This window comes from Chiloscyllium plagiosum, unplaced genomic scaffold, assembly GCF_037043375.1.
Source record: "Chiloscyllium plagiosum isolate Xiang-an unplaced genomic scaffold, Cpla_swu_hap1 HiC_scaffold_1, whole genome shotgun sequence".
Lineage (NCBI taxonomy): Eukaryota > Metazoa > Chordata > Chondrichthyes > Orectolobiformes > Hemiscylliidae > Chiloscyllium > Chiloscyllium plagiosum.
Window position 1 is genome coordinate 99,144,213 of NW_028270139.1, and position 18,873 is coordinate 99,163,085.

General features: G+C 38.5%; 2 protein-coding genes across 3 annotated transcripts in view; one reads left to right on the forward strand and one right to left on the reverse strand.

Moving 5' to 3' along the window:
• LOC122549060 (E3 ubiquitin-protein ligase DTX3L) overlaps positions 1-6,680 on the forward strand; it is a 28,738-nt gene extending 22,058 nt beyond the window's left edge. For both annotated transcript variants that reach the window (XM_043688258.2, XM_087989337.1), the window contains exon 4: positions 557-6,680. In XM_043688258.2, the coding sequence (XP_043544193.2) occupies positions 557-626 (70 nt within the window). In that variant the 3' untranslated portion in view covers positions 627-6,680. The remainder of the gene's footprint in view (positions 1-556) is intronic.
• A 70-nt stretch (positions 6,681-6,750) lies between these two features.
• parp8 (poly (ADP-ribose) polymerase family, member 8) overlaps positions 6,751-18,873 on the reverse strand; it is a 384,586-nt gene continuing 372,463 nt past the window's right edge. Inside the window, exon 26 of the mRNA XM_043688244.2 lies at positions 6,751-17,415. Within this exon, the coding sequence (XP_043544179.1) occupies positions 17,313-17,415 (103 nt within the window). The 3' untranslated portion in view covers positions 6,751-17,312. The remainder of the gene's footprint in view (positions 17,416-18,873) is intronic.

Genomic DNA, 18,873 nt, shown 5'->3' on the forward strand with positions numbered 1-18,873 from the left:
ATATGAAATGACACCACCACCACAGGAAATGACATCACCAACCCAAGGAAACCTAAACACGCACACAGTAAGCGGACCATGCCAAAAGTGCTTCATCCGGAGGCCCACTGATGATGTTACCTAGTGTACGAGTCTTCTAGCTTAGCGAGCAAACCTACATCCAGAAGGAAGATCATTTTCCATTACTGCAGATCTGAAGTATTAACACTTGTATACAAGCAGTCTCAGGTAGTTAACATTTCTATTGAAGGTGGTGGCTGGACTCGGACACTTCGGCAGTTACTACAATGTTAGACATTACATATGTGTATTCTCTTCCCACATCCACCTTAAACTAATTATCTATGCTCTGTGTCTATTGTGCTAGTATCCTGTTAGCCTCAGGCCACAGTTATGATAATCAGAGTGCACTGATTTAAAGTGCTCAACAAAAGAACCAGAACAACTTTGTCAAATACAATTATGATTTATATTGAATTGATCTGATACTTGAACCATGTCTGTGATCCAACTATAAAATATCTTGATTTCATTAAAAATATTGTTCTTTTTTCAGGTTTGGGTATCCTGATCCAACCTATCTGGCACGAGTGCAGGATGAGTTGAAGGCCAAAGGCATATACTGAAATATGATGTGGAGGTGTTGGTGTTGGATAGGGGTGGACAAGGTCAGAAGTCACATGACACCTGGTTATCGCCCAACAGGTTCATTTGAAATCACAAGTTTTTGGTGAACCTGATGAAGGAGCAATGCTCCAAAAGCGTGTGATTTCAAGTAAATTTATTGGACTGTAATCTGGTGTTGTGTGACTTCTGATCTTAATCTGAAATACATAATTACATTGGTTGAGTTAAATAATTCTGTCTTTCAGGAATTACTGCTCCACATGGATTTCAAAATGATTTTATTAAGGTTGTATATGTTTAGTGTTAACCGCAATCCTTATTGTCCAGCTTGTCTCATGCACCATTCTTTCTCCAAATGCATCAATGTATAATTATATTCAAAATATCATAATTTGATTTTGCTCAGTAGATGTATAAAGAATTAATTTTAACTTACATCTGTCAAATATTTAACTGGGATGTGTTTTCATGAATTATGTAAATATAATGGTAAGTATTTTATGGTGTTGAAACTATTGTTTCTGTAATGGCTTGCACTCTATCACCTCCATCTGGAAAGTCATTTCTTTATTCCAGGCCCAAGTACAAAGCCAAACTTCGACCTGTCTTTCCAAGTGTTTGTAACTAAAGGCATTTAAGTTTCTGCGGAAATGCAGAAAGTAAGCAGATTCAATCAATGCTGCAATGTAAGTTGTTGGTGGAAGAGAGAAAAACTGAAATAACAAAACTACATCAACTGCCCTATGGCGATTTTTGTGAGTTGCCTTCCCAGTCTCTGCACTGCAGTCCCTTTTCACTCATCTGGATTTTCCTTTCACTCCAGAAAAGTTATAACATGAAACTCATCCATACAGCACAGTACTGTTATTTCTGCACAGTCCTCTGTGTGCATAGAAAGAGGCGGTAAATTATAGCAAGAATAGATTAGTAAAGAATCAAGGAAAGCAATCAATAATAAAAGAATAATAATAAATAAAAGCAAACAAAACTACATGTGCAAGTATTTTCTATGTTTCCTTGGCATCATTATCACAACCTCGATCCACATAGCTTGACATTTCAGTTAAATGTAATGATTTTCTAGAATGTTTTTCTTTGGATATTTAAAATGACTAGGAGAAATTACATTTTCCAGGAGAAACCAAATTATAATTTGCAAGCTAATGCTTAAAATAGTTGGCAGCCAATGTGACTAATGATATTTTGCAGTAGATCTCTAAGATTTTAGGAAACCAGGGAATTTATTAAACATCTGAAACAACATCACTCGATTCATATACCTATTTTCATTTTCAATTTCCATATAAATTCCATATCACAAATGTAATGTATATTTTTTTGTATCATTGACTTTAATGCTGCCATATTGAACTGGAATAATTGCTATTTCAGACCGTACACAAACTACAAGCAGTGTCTTGTCTTTGTAGTTTATAGATGTTCAGTCACTGGATTGAATCACTGCTTCAGTCTTGCTATTCTATTATATATAATCTATTCTGAAATAGTACCCAGAATCTTTTGTTAACTGGTAGAAAAAAAATGGTGTTGGATTAAAAAATTACGTTGAAATGCTGTGTGATTGAATCGAACAAGCACTTGCAGCAATTTCAAATTCCTCTCTGCGATTTTAACTGTTCCTATATTCAACCAGAGTATTTACCGTGATGTATTCATTCCCAATTTGAAAATTGCATCTGCTTGCATATTTTGAAATTATGTCTGTGGCAGTGTTAAATGCAGTAAAAATAATGGTGCCAATCCCATATTTAATATAAATTTTCATGCTTTAAAATAAATTTCCATTAGCCAATCTTGCATTTTATATTGAATTTTTGTGTATTTTAGTATTGAAATTCAGGATCTATGCAATGCACATAAAAATACTTTTTCTTCAACAATTAATCTTTAGGGTTTTGAAAGAAACTTTGAAAGCACCATTTTCATATTTGTTTAGGTATCATTCAGTGAAGTTAATACACCAATGTATTCAACTCTAGTCTGCTTTTTCAGCTAAAATCAATCCATCAGCCATTGTAAATTATGAAAAGGCTTGTATGGATGAGTTAATTACAAAACATTTGATGTGTATGAGAGTTTGTTTTATAGCTCAACTGGAATCATTGTTATTAATAGCAGCTGTCATAAGTTTCATTTGAAGAAATGGATAAGAATTTATACTGATGCTAAAATGAAAAAAAAAGCCTTCAAAATTACAAAGAACTGAAATAGCCCTGCTTTTTAAAGTCAAAAATAGAAACAATATAATTTATGTTTGGCCGTGTCTGTTGACACCTGCAACTGTGCATGTATACAAATCCAGAAACACGGATGCATATGATTACAGATCTAATACATTATCATGTATGTGATCAAGTTTAGAAAATAAATATTCCAGAGTACACAACATTTCAAAAAGTCAAATAAGAATGGAAAGGATGTCTGCACAGAATAATGTATAAACCTAATGATGATACAGTATCAACACAATGTATGAATAGAAACTTGAAACAATAGTTCCCCTCAAGTTGAATTGATCAGTTTAAAATTGCTCCATGCAGCGCTGCAGAGTTCCCTCGCCTTTCGTCTGTTCAAGTTCACCTGGACCACCTTGAACACCTCCCTCCCCTTTCTGGACCTCTCCATCTCTATTTCAGGCAACCGACTCAACATGGACATCTACTTCAAACACACCAACCCCCTGAGCAACTTGGACTACATCTTCTCCCACACTGCCTCCTGTAAAAATGCTATCCCTTATTCCCAATTCCTCTGCCTCTGCCGCATCTGCTCCCAAGAGGATCAGTTCCACTCCAGAACATCCCAGATAAACTTCAAGTTTCCTCCTGTACACCCAACTTCCCCTTCCACATAGTCAAAAATGCTGTCCAGTGCATCTCCTCCACTTGCTGCACCTCCGCCCTTGAACCCCATTCCTCCAACTGCAACAAGGATACAGCCCCTGGTCCTCACCTTCCGCCCCACCAATCTCTGGATACAATCCTCTGCCATTTCCGCCACCTACAGTCAGACCCTAATAACAGAGAAATATTTCCCTCCCCACCCCTTTTTGCATTCTGCAGAGACTGTTCCCTCTGCAACACCCTTGCTATGTCCACCCCGCCCTCCCCCCACCACCACCACCGCCGCCGCCACCACCATCATCATCAACCCACTCTCCACTCCCGGTACCTCCCTAGCCACTACAAGAGGTGTAAAATCTGTGTCCATACCTATGCCCTCACCTACATCCAAGGCTCCAAATGATGCTTCTTCAACCAGTAGAGACTTTCCTGCATGTCCAAATCCCTCATCTACTGTGTCTGTTGCTCTTGATGTGGTCTCCTCTATGTTGGGGACACAGGACGCCAGCTTGCAGAACATTTCAGAAAACATCTCTGGGACACATGCACCAAACAATCCCACTGCGCTGTGGCCGACCACTTCAACTCCCCCTCCCACTCTGTCAAGGACATGCAAGTCCCGGGCCGCCTCCACCACCAAATCTTAGCCACCCAATGACTGGAGGAAGTACGCCTGATCTTCCGCCTTGCGACTCTCCAAACACATGGAATCGATGTCGATTTCACCAGTTTCCTTATCTTCCCTCCCCCTACCTTACCTCTGATTCATCCCTTCAACTTGGCACTACTCTCTAGAACATACCTGTCCATCTTCCTTCCCAGATGGGTTTTCCCAACCATCGACAATGGTTTCATGATCGCCATTAGCCTCTTAATTCCAGGTTTATTTTATGTAAGTTTTGCAATTTTTTTGAAATTATGCCCTGTCCTCCCAAGTCAATTCATTAATGTATTTTGGGTGGCACGGTGGCTCAGTGTCAGGGACCTGAGTTCGATTCCAGCCTCTAGCAACTGTAGAGTTTGCACATTCTCCTCTTGTCTGCGTGAGTTTCCTCCTGTAGTCCATACATGTGCAGGTTAGATGGATTGGCCATGCTTAATAGCCGATAATGTCCAGGGATGTGCAGGCTAGGTGGATTAGCCATGTGTAATGCAGGGTTGCAGATGTAGGGTACAGGGATGAGTCTGGGTGGGATGCTCTTTGGTGGGTCAGGTATGGACTCAATGGGCCAAATGCCCTGATTCCCCATTGAAGGGATTCTATATATATCAAGGAAAGTAGTGGTCTTAATACTGACCACTGGGGGTACTCTCTATATTTATGAAGACAGTTCTGTATATCTTATCCTGAACCTGAAATATAAATTCTATTTATTTCCATGAATACTGTCAAACCTGCAGAATTTCTACAGCACTTTTTAATTTTCATTTCATATTTCCAGCATCCACATTATTTTGCTTTTATCATGGTTCGATGCAACTTCCTCCTGTTTAAAGAGCAATCTTTTTTTGAATATAAAGTGGCTATTCACGTTTTAAGGCTATTGTAAGCGACTACTTTCATAAGCCTAAAATTGGTTATAGTGCTGAATTCAAATATTTTCCTTTCATTTACTTTATTTATTATTTATAAAAGGTAAATTTCTCTGGCTAATTAGCTGCTTTAGAATTTCCAGTGTGGTCAATTTGAGCTGAAATGCTAGTTTGGCTTGTGTTAAATGCCATTTTGGTGTTGAAACTAGTGCTAGAAGAGAGAGCGAGAGAGTGTAAGGTTGCTGATTGTTGTTAAAAATGCTGGTTAATCCTCATGAAGACTGAATGGTATTTTGCAGGTCAACAATTGAACTAATAGTCACTGCTAACACACCAGTTGATCATTGCTATAAATTTTGAGCATTCATTAAAAAGTGTAGCAGATTTTAATGTTCATTTGCTGCTGGAGGTTTAAAAACAATTTCACAAACAAGTTTGACAACTTTCTTGGAAAGTTTGCCAAGACTCAGCCAACACTATTAACATTTGTTACAATATCTTTGAGGATTTCAGCTTTAAATAAAGTTGTGTTGTCATGCTCTACTTCACAAGGAGAAAATGTATATAATTATGACAGAGATGGATAGAATGGATTATAAGAGCCTTTTTCCCAGGCTGGAAATGTCAATTACTATGGGATATGATTTTAGGGTAAATGGGGGAATGTTTAAAGGAAATTTGAGAAGGAAGTATTTTATCCAGAGGGTGGAATGTGTTGTTGGAAGAGGTGATGGAGGAGGATGCAATAGCAACGTTTAAGAGTTATCTTGATAGATACATGAATGGGCAGGGAATAGAGGGATGAATATTGTTTAGAGTCAAAAGATTTTTGTTTAGAAAGACAGCTTGTCAGCGCAGTCTTGGCTGTACTGTTCTTTGTTCTAATAGGCATGCTTGATCATAAGTATTTTGCTCAAAGTTCCCCTTGATCTACTGGAGGAGAGCATGAAGCCATATAAAATAGCATAGTCGCTGCATGCAAGAGTGAGAGAGATACAGACAGAAAGGTGGGGTCATTGGCTTAATGGGTTTGCAATAGCCTTCCTCCTCAGGGCTCCCTCTAACAATGCCTCCAGCCATGTCTGAGAATCTAGGTTTCCATTCCCTTGGTCCCTGAGGCACCCTGAGATGTATTGCTTTGTCAGCCAGCCCACTCCGTATCCACAGTGAGAATGGAATACTATCAACTGATCCATGAAAATTAAGTTTGATCAGGGGTGGGATTCTCTACTGTGTTGAACACTTCCTGGCCAATTCCAATCATGGCAATCATTAATTAGTCTCAAAATTGTATTCTAAACCCAGATTTGGATAAAGGCAGGAGTGCTTTAGCAAGGCCCAATGGAAAAGTTTGGTCTTCCAAGACTTTGGCCTGTCGTTTATTCACACTTGCAAGATCCTTTCAGACATTCATACCCAGTGACTCACCAGAGCATTAACATGCAGCTTTCAAGCCACTGGAACTTCCCCTACAGTCCCCACAATGGATTTTTCTTTGTAATTTGTGTAAAACTAAAATATTGTAATTTTACAAGATTTTTGATTCTGACATAGATTTATTGCAATTCTTTGAGTTAAAACTCATATTTCCAAAATATGTTGTTAAAATATGATTTTCTGCATAGTTTGGACTAGCTAAATAAATATATGACTTGATTGGTAGCACTTATTGGATGCAACTCAACATTTCCAACTGCACAACTGGAACCACACAGACACAGAAAAATCACCAGAAAGATTTCTCTTTTTAATTAAGCATTTACATCAATGATTGATCAAAACAGTTTGTAAACCAGCAAACAAAACTCCAAATAAAGAGAAATTAAACAGCGACAGGAGTTGAAGTTTCTAATTAAAAGCCATGTGAACCAAGTACAGAAAATATTTGGCCTCTGTATTTTTGGCAATATTTACATCATGTACATTGATGTTGTTGTTGACAGTATCTTATATTTCTAAGGCACTGAAAGCTAAGGTACTGAATTACAATTACATCTGTTATGACAGCTGCTCTGCATTTTGTATCAGATTTGAAAGGAAAGCGTGAAAGGAACAAAATACCTGGAATTGAATGCAGTAGTGGTGAAATTGATCTTCAACGGCAGTACAGAATAAGTAATAGCAAAAAAAAGGTTGTTTTATATCCTGCAAGGTTTTCTTTCACAGTCAATTTCACCCTCTGATTCTTATTCAAATGGAAGCGAAAGCATTGAGTTTTACATTTGTGTGCACTTTGTTTAAATACTGTGTAATTCACGATATGAACTTACAATTTTGAGATAAAATAGGGGTAAATTGGTCTTTGGCATAGCACACAACAGGTGACAAGGAATCAACACTGTCTGATTTAAAATAGTGTGGGGTAAATAGACTGCCAACTGACTCGCACCAGACTTGCACTACTGACAAAGACCAACTTGAATTCCAAAGACAACTAATGATAGAAATCTCAAAGGATAGGATAGATTAGAATTTTGGATGTATTTCTAATTTTATGATGACAAAACTCACAAAATAATAACTTATCTCCACCTTTCAGATGTTGACCTACTATTAGACAGTTTATCTAAACCTCGAACATACTTTCTGCATTTAAAATATCGATAGATATTAAAGGGATTCAGGAAATTGACAGTATTTTACCTTTTGGTTACAGTGGTTAGCTCAATAATTTTGGTGTCCTCATACTTCCCAGCATGCAATAATTATCATTAATACCCTCTCAAAGTCATTAAGAAAGCAAGACTGCAATGTCTTAACATTTACATTTGAAATCAAAACTTTCATTTGCAAGATTCTGTTGTTTCTCTGATTATCTCCATTTGGAACATATCAAGGGTATAACAAAATGCATAAACTTGATGTGTAATACAATTGAGGGCTAGTTCAAAACCTGAACAAAGATGAACCCAACTTTAGTCGGCTTCATACATGGAATTCAAAATATCAATTCACTTGCAGGATCTTGTTCTAAACACCTATTCTTTATCTTGTTATTCACATGGCAGCTTTTAGTCTGGTTTTCTAATTGAACGACATTGATTGAATAATTCATTGGTAAGTGCAAGGTTTATTTTCTTCAAATTTATGAAAAAAGATAGCTCAGTTAAATCATAGGAACAGTAAAAGTAACAGGCCATTCAGCCCTAAGTAGTTGAGGTAAAATCTGACTTGGACAGTTAGAGTCATAGAGATGTACAACAAGGAAACAGACTCTTTGGTCTCACTTGTCCATGCTGACCAGATATCCTTAATTAATGTAGTCTCATTTGCCAGCATTTGGCCCATCTCCCTCAATCCTTCCCATTCATATACCAATCCAGATTATTTTAAATGTTGTAATTGTACCAGCCTGCACCATTTCTTCTGGCAGCTCATTCCAGACATACACCATCCTCTGCTTGAAAAAGTTGCCCTTTTACATTTATCCCTCTCAGCCTAAAGCTATGCCCTCTAGTTTTTGACTCTCCCACCCCGAGTCTCTCTACCCTATCCATGTCCCTCATAATTTCATAAACCTCTATCAGGTCACCCTCAGCCTCCGACACACTAGGAAAATAGTTCCAGTCTTATTCAACCTCTCCCTATAGCTCAAACCCTTCAAACAAGGCAACATCTTTGTAAATCTTTCCTGAACACATTCAAGTTTCACAACAGCCTTCCAATAGCAGGGAGACCAGAATTGCATGTGGTATTTCAAAAGTGGCCTAATCAGTATCCTGTATAGCCACATGACCTCCCAACGCCTATACCTCAATACTCTGATCTTGCTCCTCGGATGCTGCCTGACCTGCTGTGCCTTTCCAGCACCACTATAATCTAGACTCTGGTTTCCAGCTTCTGCAGTCCTTGTTTTTAACACCACTCTGACCAATAATGGCAAGCATACCAAACGCCGCCTTCACTATCCTATCTACCTGTGACTCCACTTTCAAGGAACCATGAACCTGCCCTCCAAGGTCTCTTTGCTCAGCAATACTCCTCACCAGTAAGTGTATAAAACCCTGATTTGTCCTTCCAAAATGCAGCACCTCAATTTTTTCTAAATTGAATTCAATCTGCCACTCCTTAGCCCTTTGGCCTATCTGATCAAGATCTCCATTGTAGTCTAAGGTAACCTTTGCTGTTGACTACACCTCCAATTTTGGTGTCATCTACAAACTTACTAACCATACCTACTATGTTCAAATCCAAATCATGTATATAAATGTCGAAAAGCAGTGGACCCAGCACCAATCCTTGTGGCACAATGCTGGTCACAGGCCTCCAGTCTGAAAAGCTACCTTCCACCACCAACCTTGGTCTTTGACCTTCGAGCCAGTTCTGTATCCAAATAGTTAGTTCTCCTGATATTCCTAGCTAAGCTGTCTACCACAAGGACCATTGTCAGATGCCCTCACTGAAGTCCATATAGATCAAGTGCACTGCTCTGCCCTCATCAAGTTGTGCAAAACCAAGTTTTTGAGATTTATCAGGCCTTTTATACCCTGCCTGACACCACAAATAGAAAAGAAAATTGAGCAGAGTGTGAAAACAGACTGTCAATTTGTTTTCACTAATTTTGCATTACTGCAAAAATCTAATGTCATCCCAGAGCTTTTAATTTAATTACAATCACTTAAAGTTACAGAAAGGCACACAAGCAATTGTGTTTTTCCCCCCAAAATATCAGCTGATTACCATTTCATGAAAAACGAAAAGAAATTCTTGCAGCAACATTGGGACAAAAACAAAGGTTCAGATTGTCAGCTGAGACAGGATGTACAATCTTGACACACTAGCATCCCGAACCAAACATCCCTATAAAACAATGCTAATAATGCTCCAGTGTGATAGCAGACCCGCAGGAGCTCAAATGCGCACAAGAAAGCACAACCGAGTGATAGAATTATAAACTTATCAATCAGATAATTTGACGTGTACATCACTATATCCAAATTATTTTGAAAAAATATATAATTTCTCAGCAGCTTTACCACAAAATATACTGCATTGCTCATGCAACATTTTGATCAGATCATTTCTCACAACATCTAGCAATGGATCACTCTATTTACTTGTGTGCCAAGCATACATCCTTAACCTCTTACATTGCAGTTAAACTGTACAGTCAATTTGTTAACTGTAGTGAACTAAGTGCAACAAGCAAAAATAGAGTATTACAAAATGATGCAAATTGCACTCTTTCAGGGTAGAGGTAGCTTACTGTATACCTCATTACTTGGGTGGATAGAGCACCACTTCTCTTGGTTATTTCTTCTTGATAGGAGGATACAAGCTACTTTTTTTTTTCATTTTCCACCAGAAGAAAATTATTTCACTTTAGCTTGGCCAATGGGCATCCACATCATTATAGACACATGCCAGGTGCCCCGGAGCATGAGTAAATTGTGACTAGTGCAGCCCTCTGTGTGGAGATGGAAGCAATGGTTGCAGCATGTCATTTGTGGTAAACTATAGAAAGCACTCTGAGAAGAAATGCATCCAGACCAAATGCAGTCTACACCATCTGCTCTAAAAGGTAAATTGCTTCATCTTCACATACAACGTTCAAGAGTTATATCAAAGACCATCTTTTGAACTGAAGAACTGGAACATAATATGTGGAAATCAAATCAAATTGATAAATAAATTATCCTTTCTCCCCTGATGTAGACATAAAATCATAACCTAAAACTTAAACTATTTCTTAGACATGTTCAGTGACTAGCAAAGGTTTCTGCTATTCACTGCAAAGACCTTTTGTTTAATCAGCATTAGTCAATTTTTTAAAAAAAAATCACACTTTTAAATAATGATGTGAAACACATGGAGATATTCCAAAATAATGAGGCACTTTGTAAGAAATATATGGTTATATGGCATGGTAATTTTGATATATGGTAGCCCAATTCAATCTTGCAAGACCTTGTTTTAAGCCATGATTGTCAACTCTGTGTTAAGATTCACCTGATGTGGCTCAGGAGTCTCAATCCAAAATGATAATCTCTGCCCCTTTTTTTGCACCAGGAAGACAGTGAACTGAGGAACTACTGATTTCTGTTTTTCATGGGATGACTTCTCATCCAACTCAGCTTGTCATTTTTTCCAAACAGTCAGCCTCCAGAGGCCACTGGCATCAGCAACTGTGTGCAAGTTGTTAATGTCAATAAGTATCTTTATGGTAAAGGTACAGATGCCCAGAAGGTGGCCAATTTATGTACAAAGGACAGAGGGCCATCATGCATACAGTGAACATAGCCATGCCAGCACAAATATGGTTGGCTCAGTACTGAGTGTACACAGATTGAATTAGACACTGCAGGACCTCCGAGTTGGTCACCTTTCTCTGTCAAGAGATTACACCTTAGTGATGATGGAAACTGTTTAACCTTTTCTCCTGCCTAGCATGTGTTGTCCAGACTTCCCTGCAGTAGTGGAGTGTGCTGAGGACACAGTTTGGTGTTCTCAGCCAGGATGCTCGAATTCCAAGCACTCTTATTCGGGAACAGCAGCTGCAGCTTTTGTAATGGATTCTACCATCACTGCTGGTGACTGTGGAGCCAAGGTATACCAAAAACTGCCAGCATTATATTGTTGATGCTTAAAGATGGTGGCATACCAACATCCTTGACTATCTAATTTATTTTCCTCATGCTGATGGTCAAATCAAACTATTACACGCATGAGGGGACCTATCCATTTGTCACTGTGTGTTCCTCAGTAGGGAATCTTAGTGCAGCATTGTCCTAGTGTACCTTTGTCTTGGATTTCAGGCAAGCAAGTTTGAAGAATTTTTCATCTGTGCTAATATACAAGGAGACACCCAGTAAATGACCCAAAGACATATGATAGCAGCAAAGAAAATCACAGGACAAAGTTCGTCATTACCAGAACACAATCCTGTTTGACCTGCACTGTGAATTTCAACTGGTCTGCTGTTGTCCTAGCAAAGCTGACAGTACCCATCATGTTGTTATGGAAAGGGATCACAATGAGTGGTTCCCACTGGGCAGGAAATAGTCTCCAACACCTCAGATAGCCTTTGCTCACATGTTCAAATGCTCTGGTGAGATTGATGAGATTGTCTTTGTTCATGACTTTTTTCTCATAGCTGCTGGACTGAGAAGATTATGTCATTGGGGATCTTTCAGCTCTGAAACAACAGTGAGACTCGGGATAGACATGGGTGGTGTTGGAAAAGCACAGCAGGTCAGGCAGCATCCGAGGAGCAGGAAAGTCTATGTTTCGGGCAAAAGCCCTTCATCAGGAATTCTAAACTCTGGTTTCCAGCATCTGCAATCCTTACTTTTGCCTCGGGATAGACATGTTCAGCTAGATCTGAAGTGACAGAATAATCAAATATTTTTTCTATGGTGCTCAGCAAGGAGATATCTCAATGGCTATTGTAATCATTGAAGCTAAATGTGTACAGGATTGCAATCTACATTGTACAGATGCCTGGGAGCAGCCTGCTCCCTGAAGCAGACACAAAGATTGTGCCGGTTTCAAACTCCTCCATTTAGGTTCTGATCTCCAGCTTTGCTATAGGTGTTCTATGGTGTCAGGAGTCTCCTTGGAGACAATGTTCTCTCTAAAGTACAACTCAAGATAGTGTTTCACCCATCTCTCCAACAGTTTATTGCCATCAATGATTACCTCGCTGTCTTTCATCCCAGTAGATCTGTTTTCATTACTGATCAACTAGTCCCCATTTTGATCCTTTCCTAATAGCGTGTGTCAAAGGCCTCTGGATACCCTGGCAGAGTTGCAACCAGTAGAGACTGGAACACGGTCTCCCATCTCCATGGACATTACTTCATTTGGCTCTTACCAAATTCAAAGTTTCGTCATTTCAGTCTCTCTTGTAACTAATGAGAATGTGTCACTTAGCTTCAAGGTCAGGTTTCATCACAGTGATATTAGCTTCAAACAAGTCAGCATTCTTCCACTCTTCTCCTGTTGACAGTGCAGTACTATACATGTTTCATCTTGAAATTTGTTCAACTTCACTTCTGCACTTTGTGGAAATGCCGAAGAGGAAGGAGAAATACAGAATTTGTATTTATATACCTCCATATTATAATTAAAGGAGATTTCAAAGTATTTCATAACCAGGGAATAACTTTTGAAATGCAAGAAGATGTTATGTAGGTAAACGCGGCAGCCAATTTGGGAACAGTAAGATCCCACTCATTGACCTAGGAATAGAAGACCTGGATCAGGGAAAAAAAAATCACTGCTCTTCTCTGGAGCACAATGAAACATCTTTTACATCCACCTGGACCACAAGATCAGGTAGATGGAGCCCTAATGTATTATTTCTCCTGATAGACAGTAGCTCCAAGTATGGAGCACTCTTTCAGTGTGTATTCAAAGGCTAGGCTTATAAAAACAACAATTAGCTATGCAAAAAGGCATTCCACATTCCAAAAACACATTTCACAACACACCACAATAATAATTAATACACTGAAACACTGCCAAATGTATTGGAGTTCCTGTCACTCTTGCAAACATCTACCACAGCCATTTGCACATGGGGTGAAATTTAATGCTCCTGTGTGTGAATTCAGAGAAATACACAGGCACTTGAGTTATTTGATTTGGGGGGGAGAATGGTGCAGTGTGGATATCCTATTCTCATAACTCCCAGTCTGAGGCAAGAAGACTTGCAGGCTGTCATTTCACTCAGTGTGCAACTGAAGTGGAAATTAATGCGGAATTCAGGACCTCTTCTTGCCAGCAGACTCCACATTTTTCCATCAAGAAAACCATGTCAGTTTGCCTGCAGACTGGTTGGTGGATTCTAGAAGGGATCTATTCTTTTTAGAGAGACACTCGGTGCCCAATTGAAGAACCTGGCATTCAGAAGGGGTTACCAGCTCTGAGTATCCTCCAGTCTTCTACTACCACCATACTCCCACCCTCACCAGTGACTTGAACCCCATCATCACTATTGCACCCCATTACCTTTCTCTATGGATTTCTGGTGAAGGCCCAAGTGGATGACTGGCAGCAGCCAATTAGACGTTTCTGGTAACTGAGAACTGCCTGCCTCTGGCTAGTAGCTCTTGGGGGTAGAGTCAAGAGCCCTGGTGACAGAATTCCAGCTGACAATTAGGAATTATATTCTCTTGGTGCTTTTGGAGATAAGGTTGGCAATGATGCTGCCGGATTTGATGGTCTATAAAAAGGGCACCTGACTTGCATACCTTTCACATTTATGAAAAAGGCTTTTCTAGCGTGTCAGTACGGAAACACCATTGGGTGGTGTTCAAAATATTGATGGAAAGAAATGGCTATTGCACCTTCTTTTATCTCAAATGGCTCAGGTAGCACATCTTACTGTCAATTTTACTTTACATCAATGAGGAGAATTGTTTTAACTTACTTAATTAGCAATAAAGGATCCTTTAATAAAAACACAATTTTACTTAGCGTGAACAAAATAAATATGCTATTCAAAGCAAACTGTTCACTTTATCATGATTGTAATTGGAATGGAACTGTAGGCAACTCCTCACAGTACAATATACTGGAACCAAAGCTTAGTCAGATATTATGAAAGATCTAAGTGCCACCTGCTGCATGATACAGAATAAAAATATTATGGATAAAATTCCACTTTGGCAGGGGCACAGACTAGGCATTAACTTCACCCTGTTTGATTTTCATTTCCATTGATTTTGATTCATTACCATCTATTTTGTGCCTCCACTGAAATTAGATTCCACCTCTAATTAATCCAAAACAAAATCATTAAGAGTTATTAACTGCTGGAGTTCCAATATAAATATATATATCCCAAGTTATTTGTCAGGGTAATTTTAAATGTGCAGTACTGATTGCCTGAATAGTTAACCCCAGTTCCTCACCGAGGACCTATGAACTGCACTGTGAAGATCCAGAGAGTGCTGGACTGGTGAATTGATAACGTACAAGAAACAATATAAACAAAATCCAAAAGTGGACGAAAGAAGTGACATATCCTAAAATGCAGAACATAAATATAATTTTAAACATATTTTAAACCATGATTAAGAACAGTAAACTTCTGTTATGATTTTTTTAACCAAATGACAATGACTAGAGATCCCATCAAACCTTATTCATTTTGACAAAAAGGTCTAAGTTGACAATATATGCTGAAGCCATTGGTATCAGTTTTGAAGTTTACATTGCATACCTTTCTTGTTACATATAGGTGTTTATAATAGACATCCTCAAACTTTGAAAAATGTAGCAACAAAGACTGTTTTAAAAATGACATAAATATTAAGACAATCCAATGGACAATGCTAATGTAAGATGTATTCAAAGGATGGTATTTTGTATTTTAAACAATCTCAAGTCTATAGAAAGTTTGATTTGTAAACTTTTTCCATACCTGATTTTTTTTACTGTCTTAAGCTGAAGCAGGTACCACCAATATGAAGGGAGACAGCAAAGAGAAATGGAACAGGGCAAACATTCTGAACAGTGCTATTTCTCAGACTTTGAAATTGAAGTTTCAAAGTAAATGTTGTTTTTGAATGTATTTGATAAAGAAGGGTGGAATATGCATTGTTTTGTGCTTGTATCTATATTGAGTCTGTAACTTTGAACAACTTTAACGAAAAATATAAATATTGCAATGCTCTCTCCATGCCATCACTTCCCTATCTGCACTATTATAACACAAACAACACAGACTGTATAACTCTCTCCAGTGTAAATCCCTCTACAAATCAACATGTGACATACATTAATACATATAAACAAAATACTTTCTTAATTTCTTTTCACAAGGTTTGAATAAAGCCATGGTTAGCATGGTTTTATCTTACTTACATGACAGATTGAAGAGGGTATTGTACTACAAATATAATACCCGACATTACAACAAAATGTTACTTGCAAAATTAAACTTTTCAAATTAGAAGCCAATTATTATGTCATGTGATGATGACATCATCAATTTGATGTCATTTGGCCACATCCACATGCTTTACTTTAAGATCAGACAATACTGCACAAAGTAGTTATGAAAAATGTTGTTTCTCCTTTTTGTTTGTACATAATAACCATCAAAACCCAGTAAATCTCACCCAGAAATTTATCAGTAGGGAATTCAACACTGCTAGAATTTTAAAGGTTTAAGAGCAATGCATTGATTCCATTCAGGAGATAGAAGTGAGAGGGTACTGTCTGTAAAGAACTTTTGTTTCGCAACAACAAATGATAAAACAGTTCAACAGTACTATAACTTTTTTTCTCTCTTTAGCGATAGCATTGAAGACCAATCCTTATTTTCAACATAAATGAGCCTCTTTTATGGAAACATAAAGTGTTATATTTTTGGACCAGTCAAGATATCAAAATGAATATCTTCTATTGTTTCAATGTGCTAAAGTTTTGCACGATAGCTCTATTTTAAAAAATGTACATTTTGGCATACCATTTCTCAATGTGCTGACATTTTATTACCTTTACTTTCTTTTAAAAGGAATTTATAGAGGTAGCCAGCACCAATGCTAATCACCACCAGGAGTTTAAAAAAGGGTCTTTTTCATATAAAAGGTGGCCTCTCTATGGCACGTTAGAAAGGGGTTGGCTCCACTTAGGCCTGCAATCAAAGCACCCCAGGCAGTTTTTTGAAATAATTTATTTTTGCCATTGTAATATAATATTTTTCAAAACAGATATCATCATGGTTTGACTGGCACAGCCAGGGTGTTATAACACACACTGACTTTTTAAAATACAGGTTCCTGTCCCTGAAGAGACAGGATTATATCATCATTCCTAAAACTTAGAGAATTTTATGAATAAAGAAACAAAAAGCTTGACAAATGTGGAAAGAAAATGGCTCCTTGAATCAGATGATGCCTAAGGAAATTTACTTTCTTCCTCAAGTATTCCCCACAAGCCCCATTGTATATCATTTATTTCAGATACTACACAGTTCTACATTTTGTCAGGACCCACAGTTTTACCAAGCACAGGAGCACAACCTGGCTGCAACTGCATTCAACCTCACGCTCAATGCTCCATCAGTGCCAAAGTTGAATAAAATTTGGGTCAATCTTTTCAGGAAAATTTAAAATAATAAAATCACCATCTGATAAAACCTATACCCCAGACTTGGAATTACTTACTAACATGTTGTTGGGTTCAGGTAAGAAATCTGAAAATTAAAGTGCGTTATTCAAAATCTCATTTTTGTGCATTTGAAATCAGATTGTTAATATTTTAGTTCAAAACTGCACTGCAGCTTAAACGCCAGAAAAGGTATTCTGATCCAGTCAGTGATGATGCGTGATTCTTTTAACCTGTTGCTGTCTGATTTCCAATGACCCGAAGAATTTCTTTATGTATGCTGGGTTCTTGTGTGTTCGTACTGATATCGCCCACTTGGCCATCTTCATAACTGTAACAAAAAGAAAACAATGGCTTTTGGGGGGTTTTGTGGAGTTTAAGCTTTTAGCTTTGAGAATGCTAAAGTCAACAATACACATTTATTTTTTTTCAATTGGAGCTGTTATGATTGGAAATGGACAGCTTATAAAAGAAGGTTGCAACACGTATGACACAATGATAACAATTCAGATGGGTTCATGTGCAGATATTTGGTTATCATAGAAACAAGCAACCACAACTTTTTTTTAAAGTCACATAGGCTTGGTTCCTTCTTTTTTGAACTGACCAAGTGGATAAAAATCAGACAGGGTAATCCACTTCCAAATGCCCACCTCAAAAACATGCCAGTGCAATTATTTTCCATCCAAGCTACCTCAGAGTACAACGGGATCTTGATCAGATGGGCCAATGGGCTGAGAAGTGGCAGATGGAGTTTAATTTAGATAAATGTGAGGAGCTGCATTTTGAGAAAGCAAATGTTAGCAGGACTTATACACCTTATGGTAAGGTCCTGAGGACTGTTGCAGAACAAAGAGACCTTGGAATGCAGGTTCATAGCTCCTTGAAAGTGGAGTCGCAGGCAGATAGGATAGTGAAGAAGGCGCTTGGCATGCTTTCATTTATTGGTCAGAGTATTGAGAACAGGAGTTGGGAGGTCATGTTGCGGCTGTACAAGACATTGGTTAGGCCACTGTTGGAATACTGCGTGCAATTCTGGTCTCCTTCCTATTGGAAAGATGTTGTGAAACTTGAAAGGGTTCAGAAAAGATTTACAAGGATGTTGCCAGGGTTGGAGAATTTGAGCTATAGGGAGAGATTGAATAGGCTAGGACTGTTTTCCATGGAGCGTCAGAGGCTGGGAGGTGACCTTATAGAGGTTTATAAAATCATGAGGGGCATAGATAGGATTAATAGACAAAGTCTTTTCCCTGGGGTGGGGGAGTCTAGAACTAGAGGGCACAGGTTTAGGGTGAGAGGGGAAAGATATAAAAGAGACCTAAGGAGAAACTTTTTCACGCAGAGGGTGATACATGTATGGAATGAGCTGTTAGAGGAAGTGGTGGAGGCTGGTACAATTGCAACATTTAAAAGGCATCTGAATGGGTACATGAATAGGAAGGGTTTGGAGGGATGTGAGCCAGGTGCTGGCAGGTGGGACTAGATTGGATTGGGATATCTGGTCAGCATGGAGGAGTGGACTGAAGGGTCTGTCTCCACGCTATGAATCTAGATGTGGATGCTGGAAACCTGAAACAAAAACAGAAATTGCTGAAAAATCTCAGCAGGTCTGGTAGCATCTGTGGTGAGAAATCAGAGTTAACTTTTCAGATCCAGTGACCGTTCTTCAGAACTGATGGTAGCGAGGAGAAGGGTTTTTTTAATACAGAAAATGGGGTGGGGGGAGGGAGGAGAGTAAAGAATAGGTGGAGATGGAGCTCAAAGAGAGAGAAAAACAGTTGGTCAGACA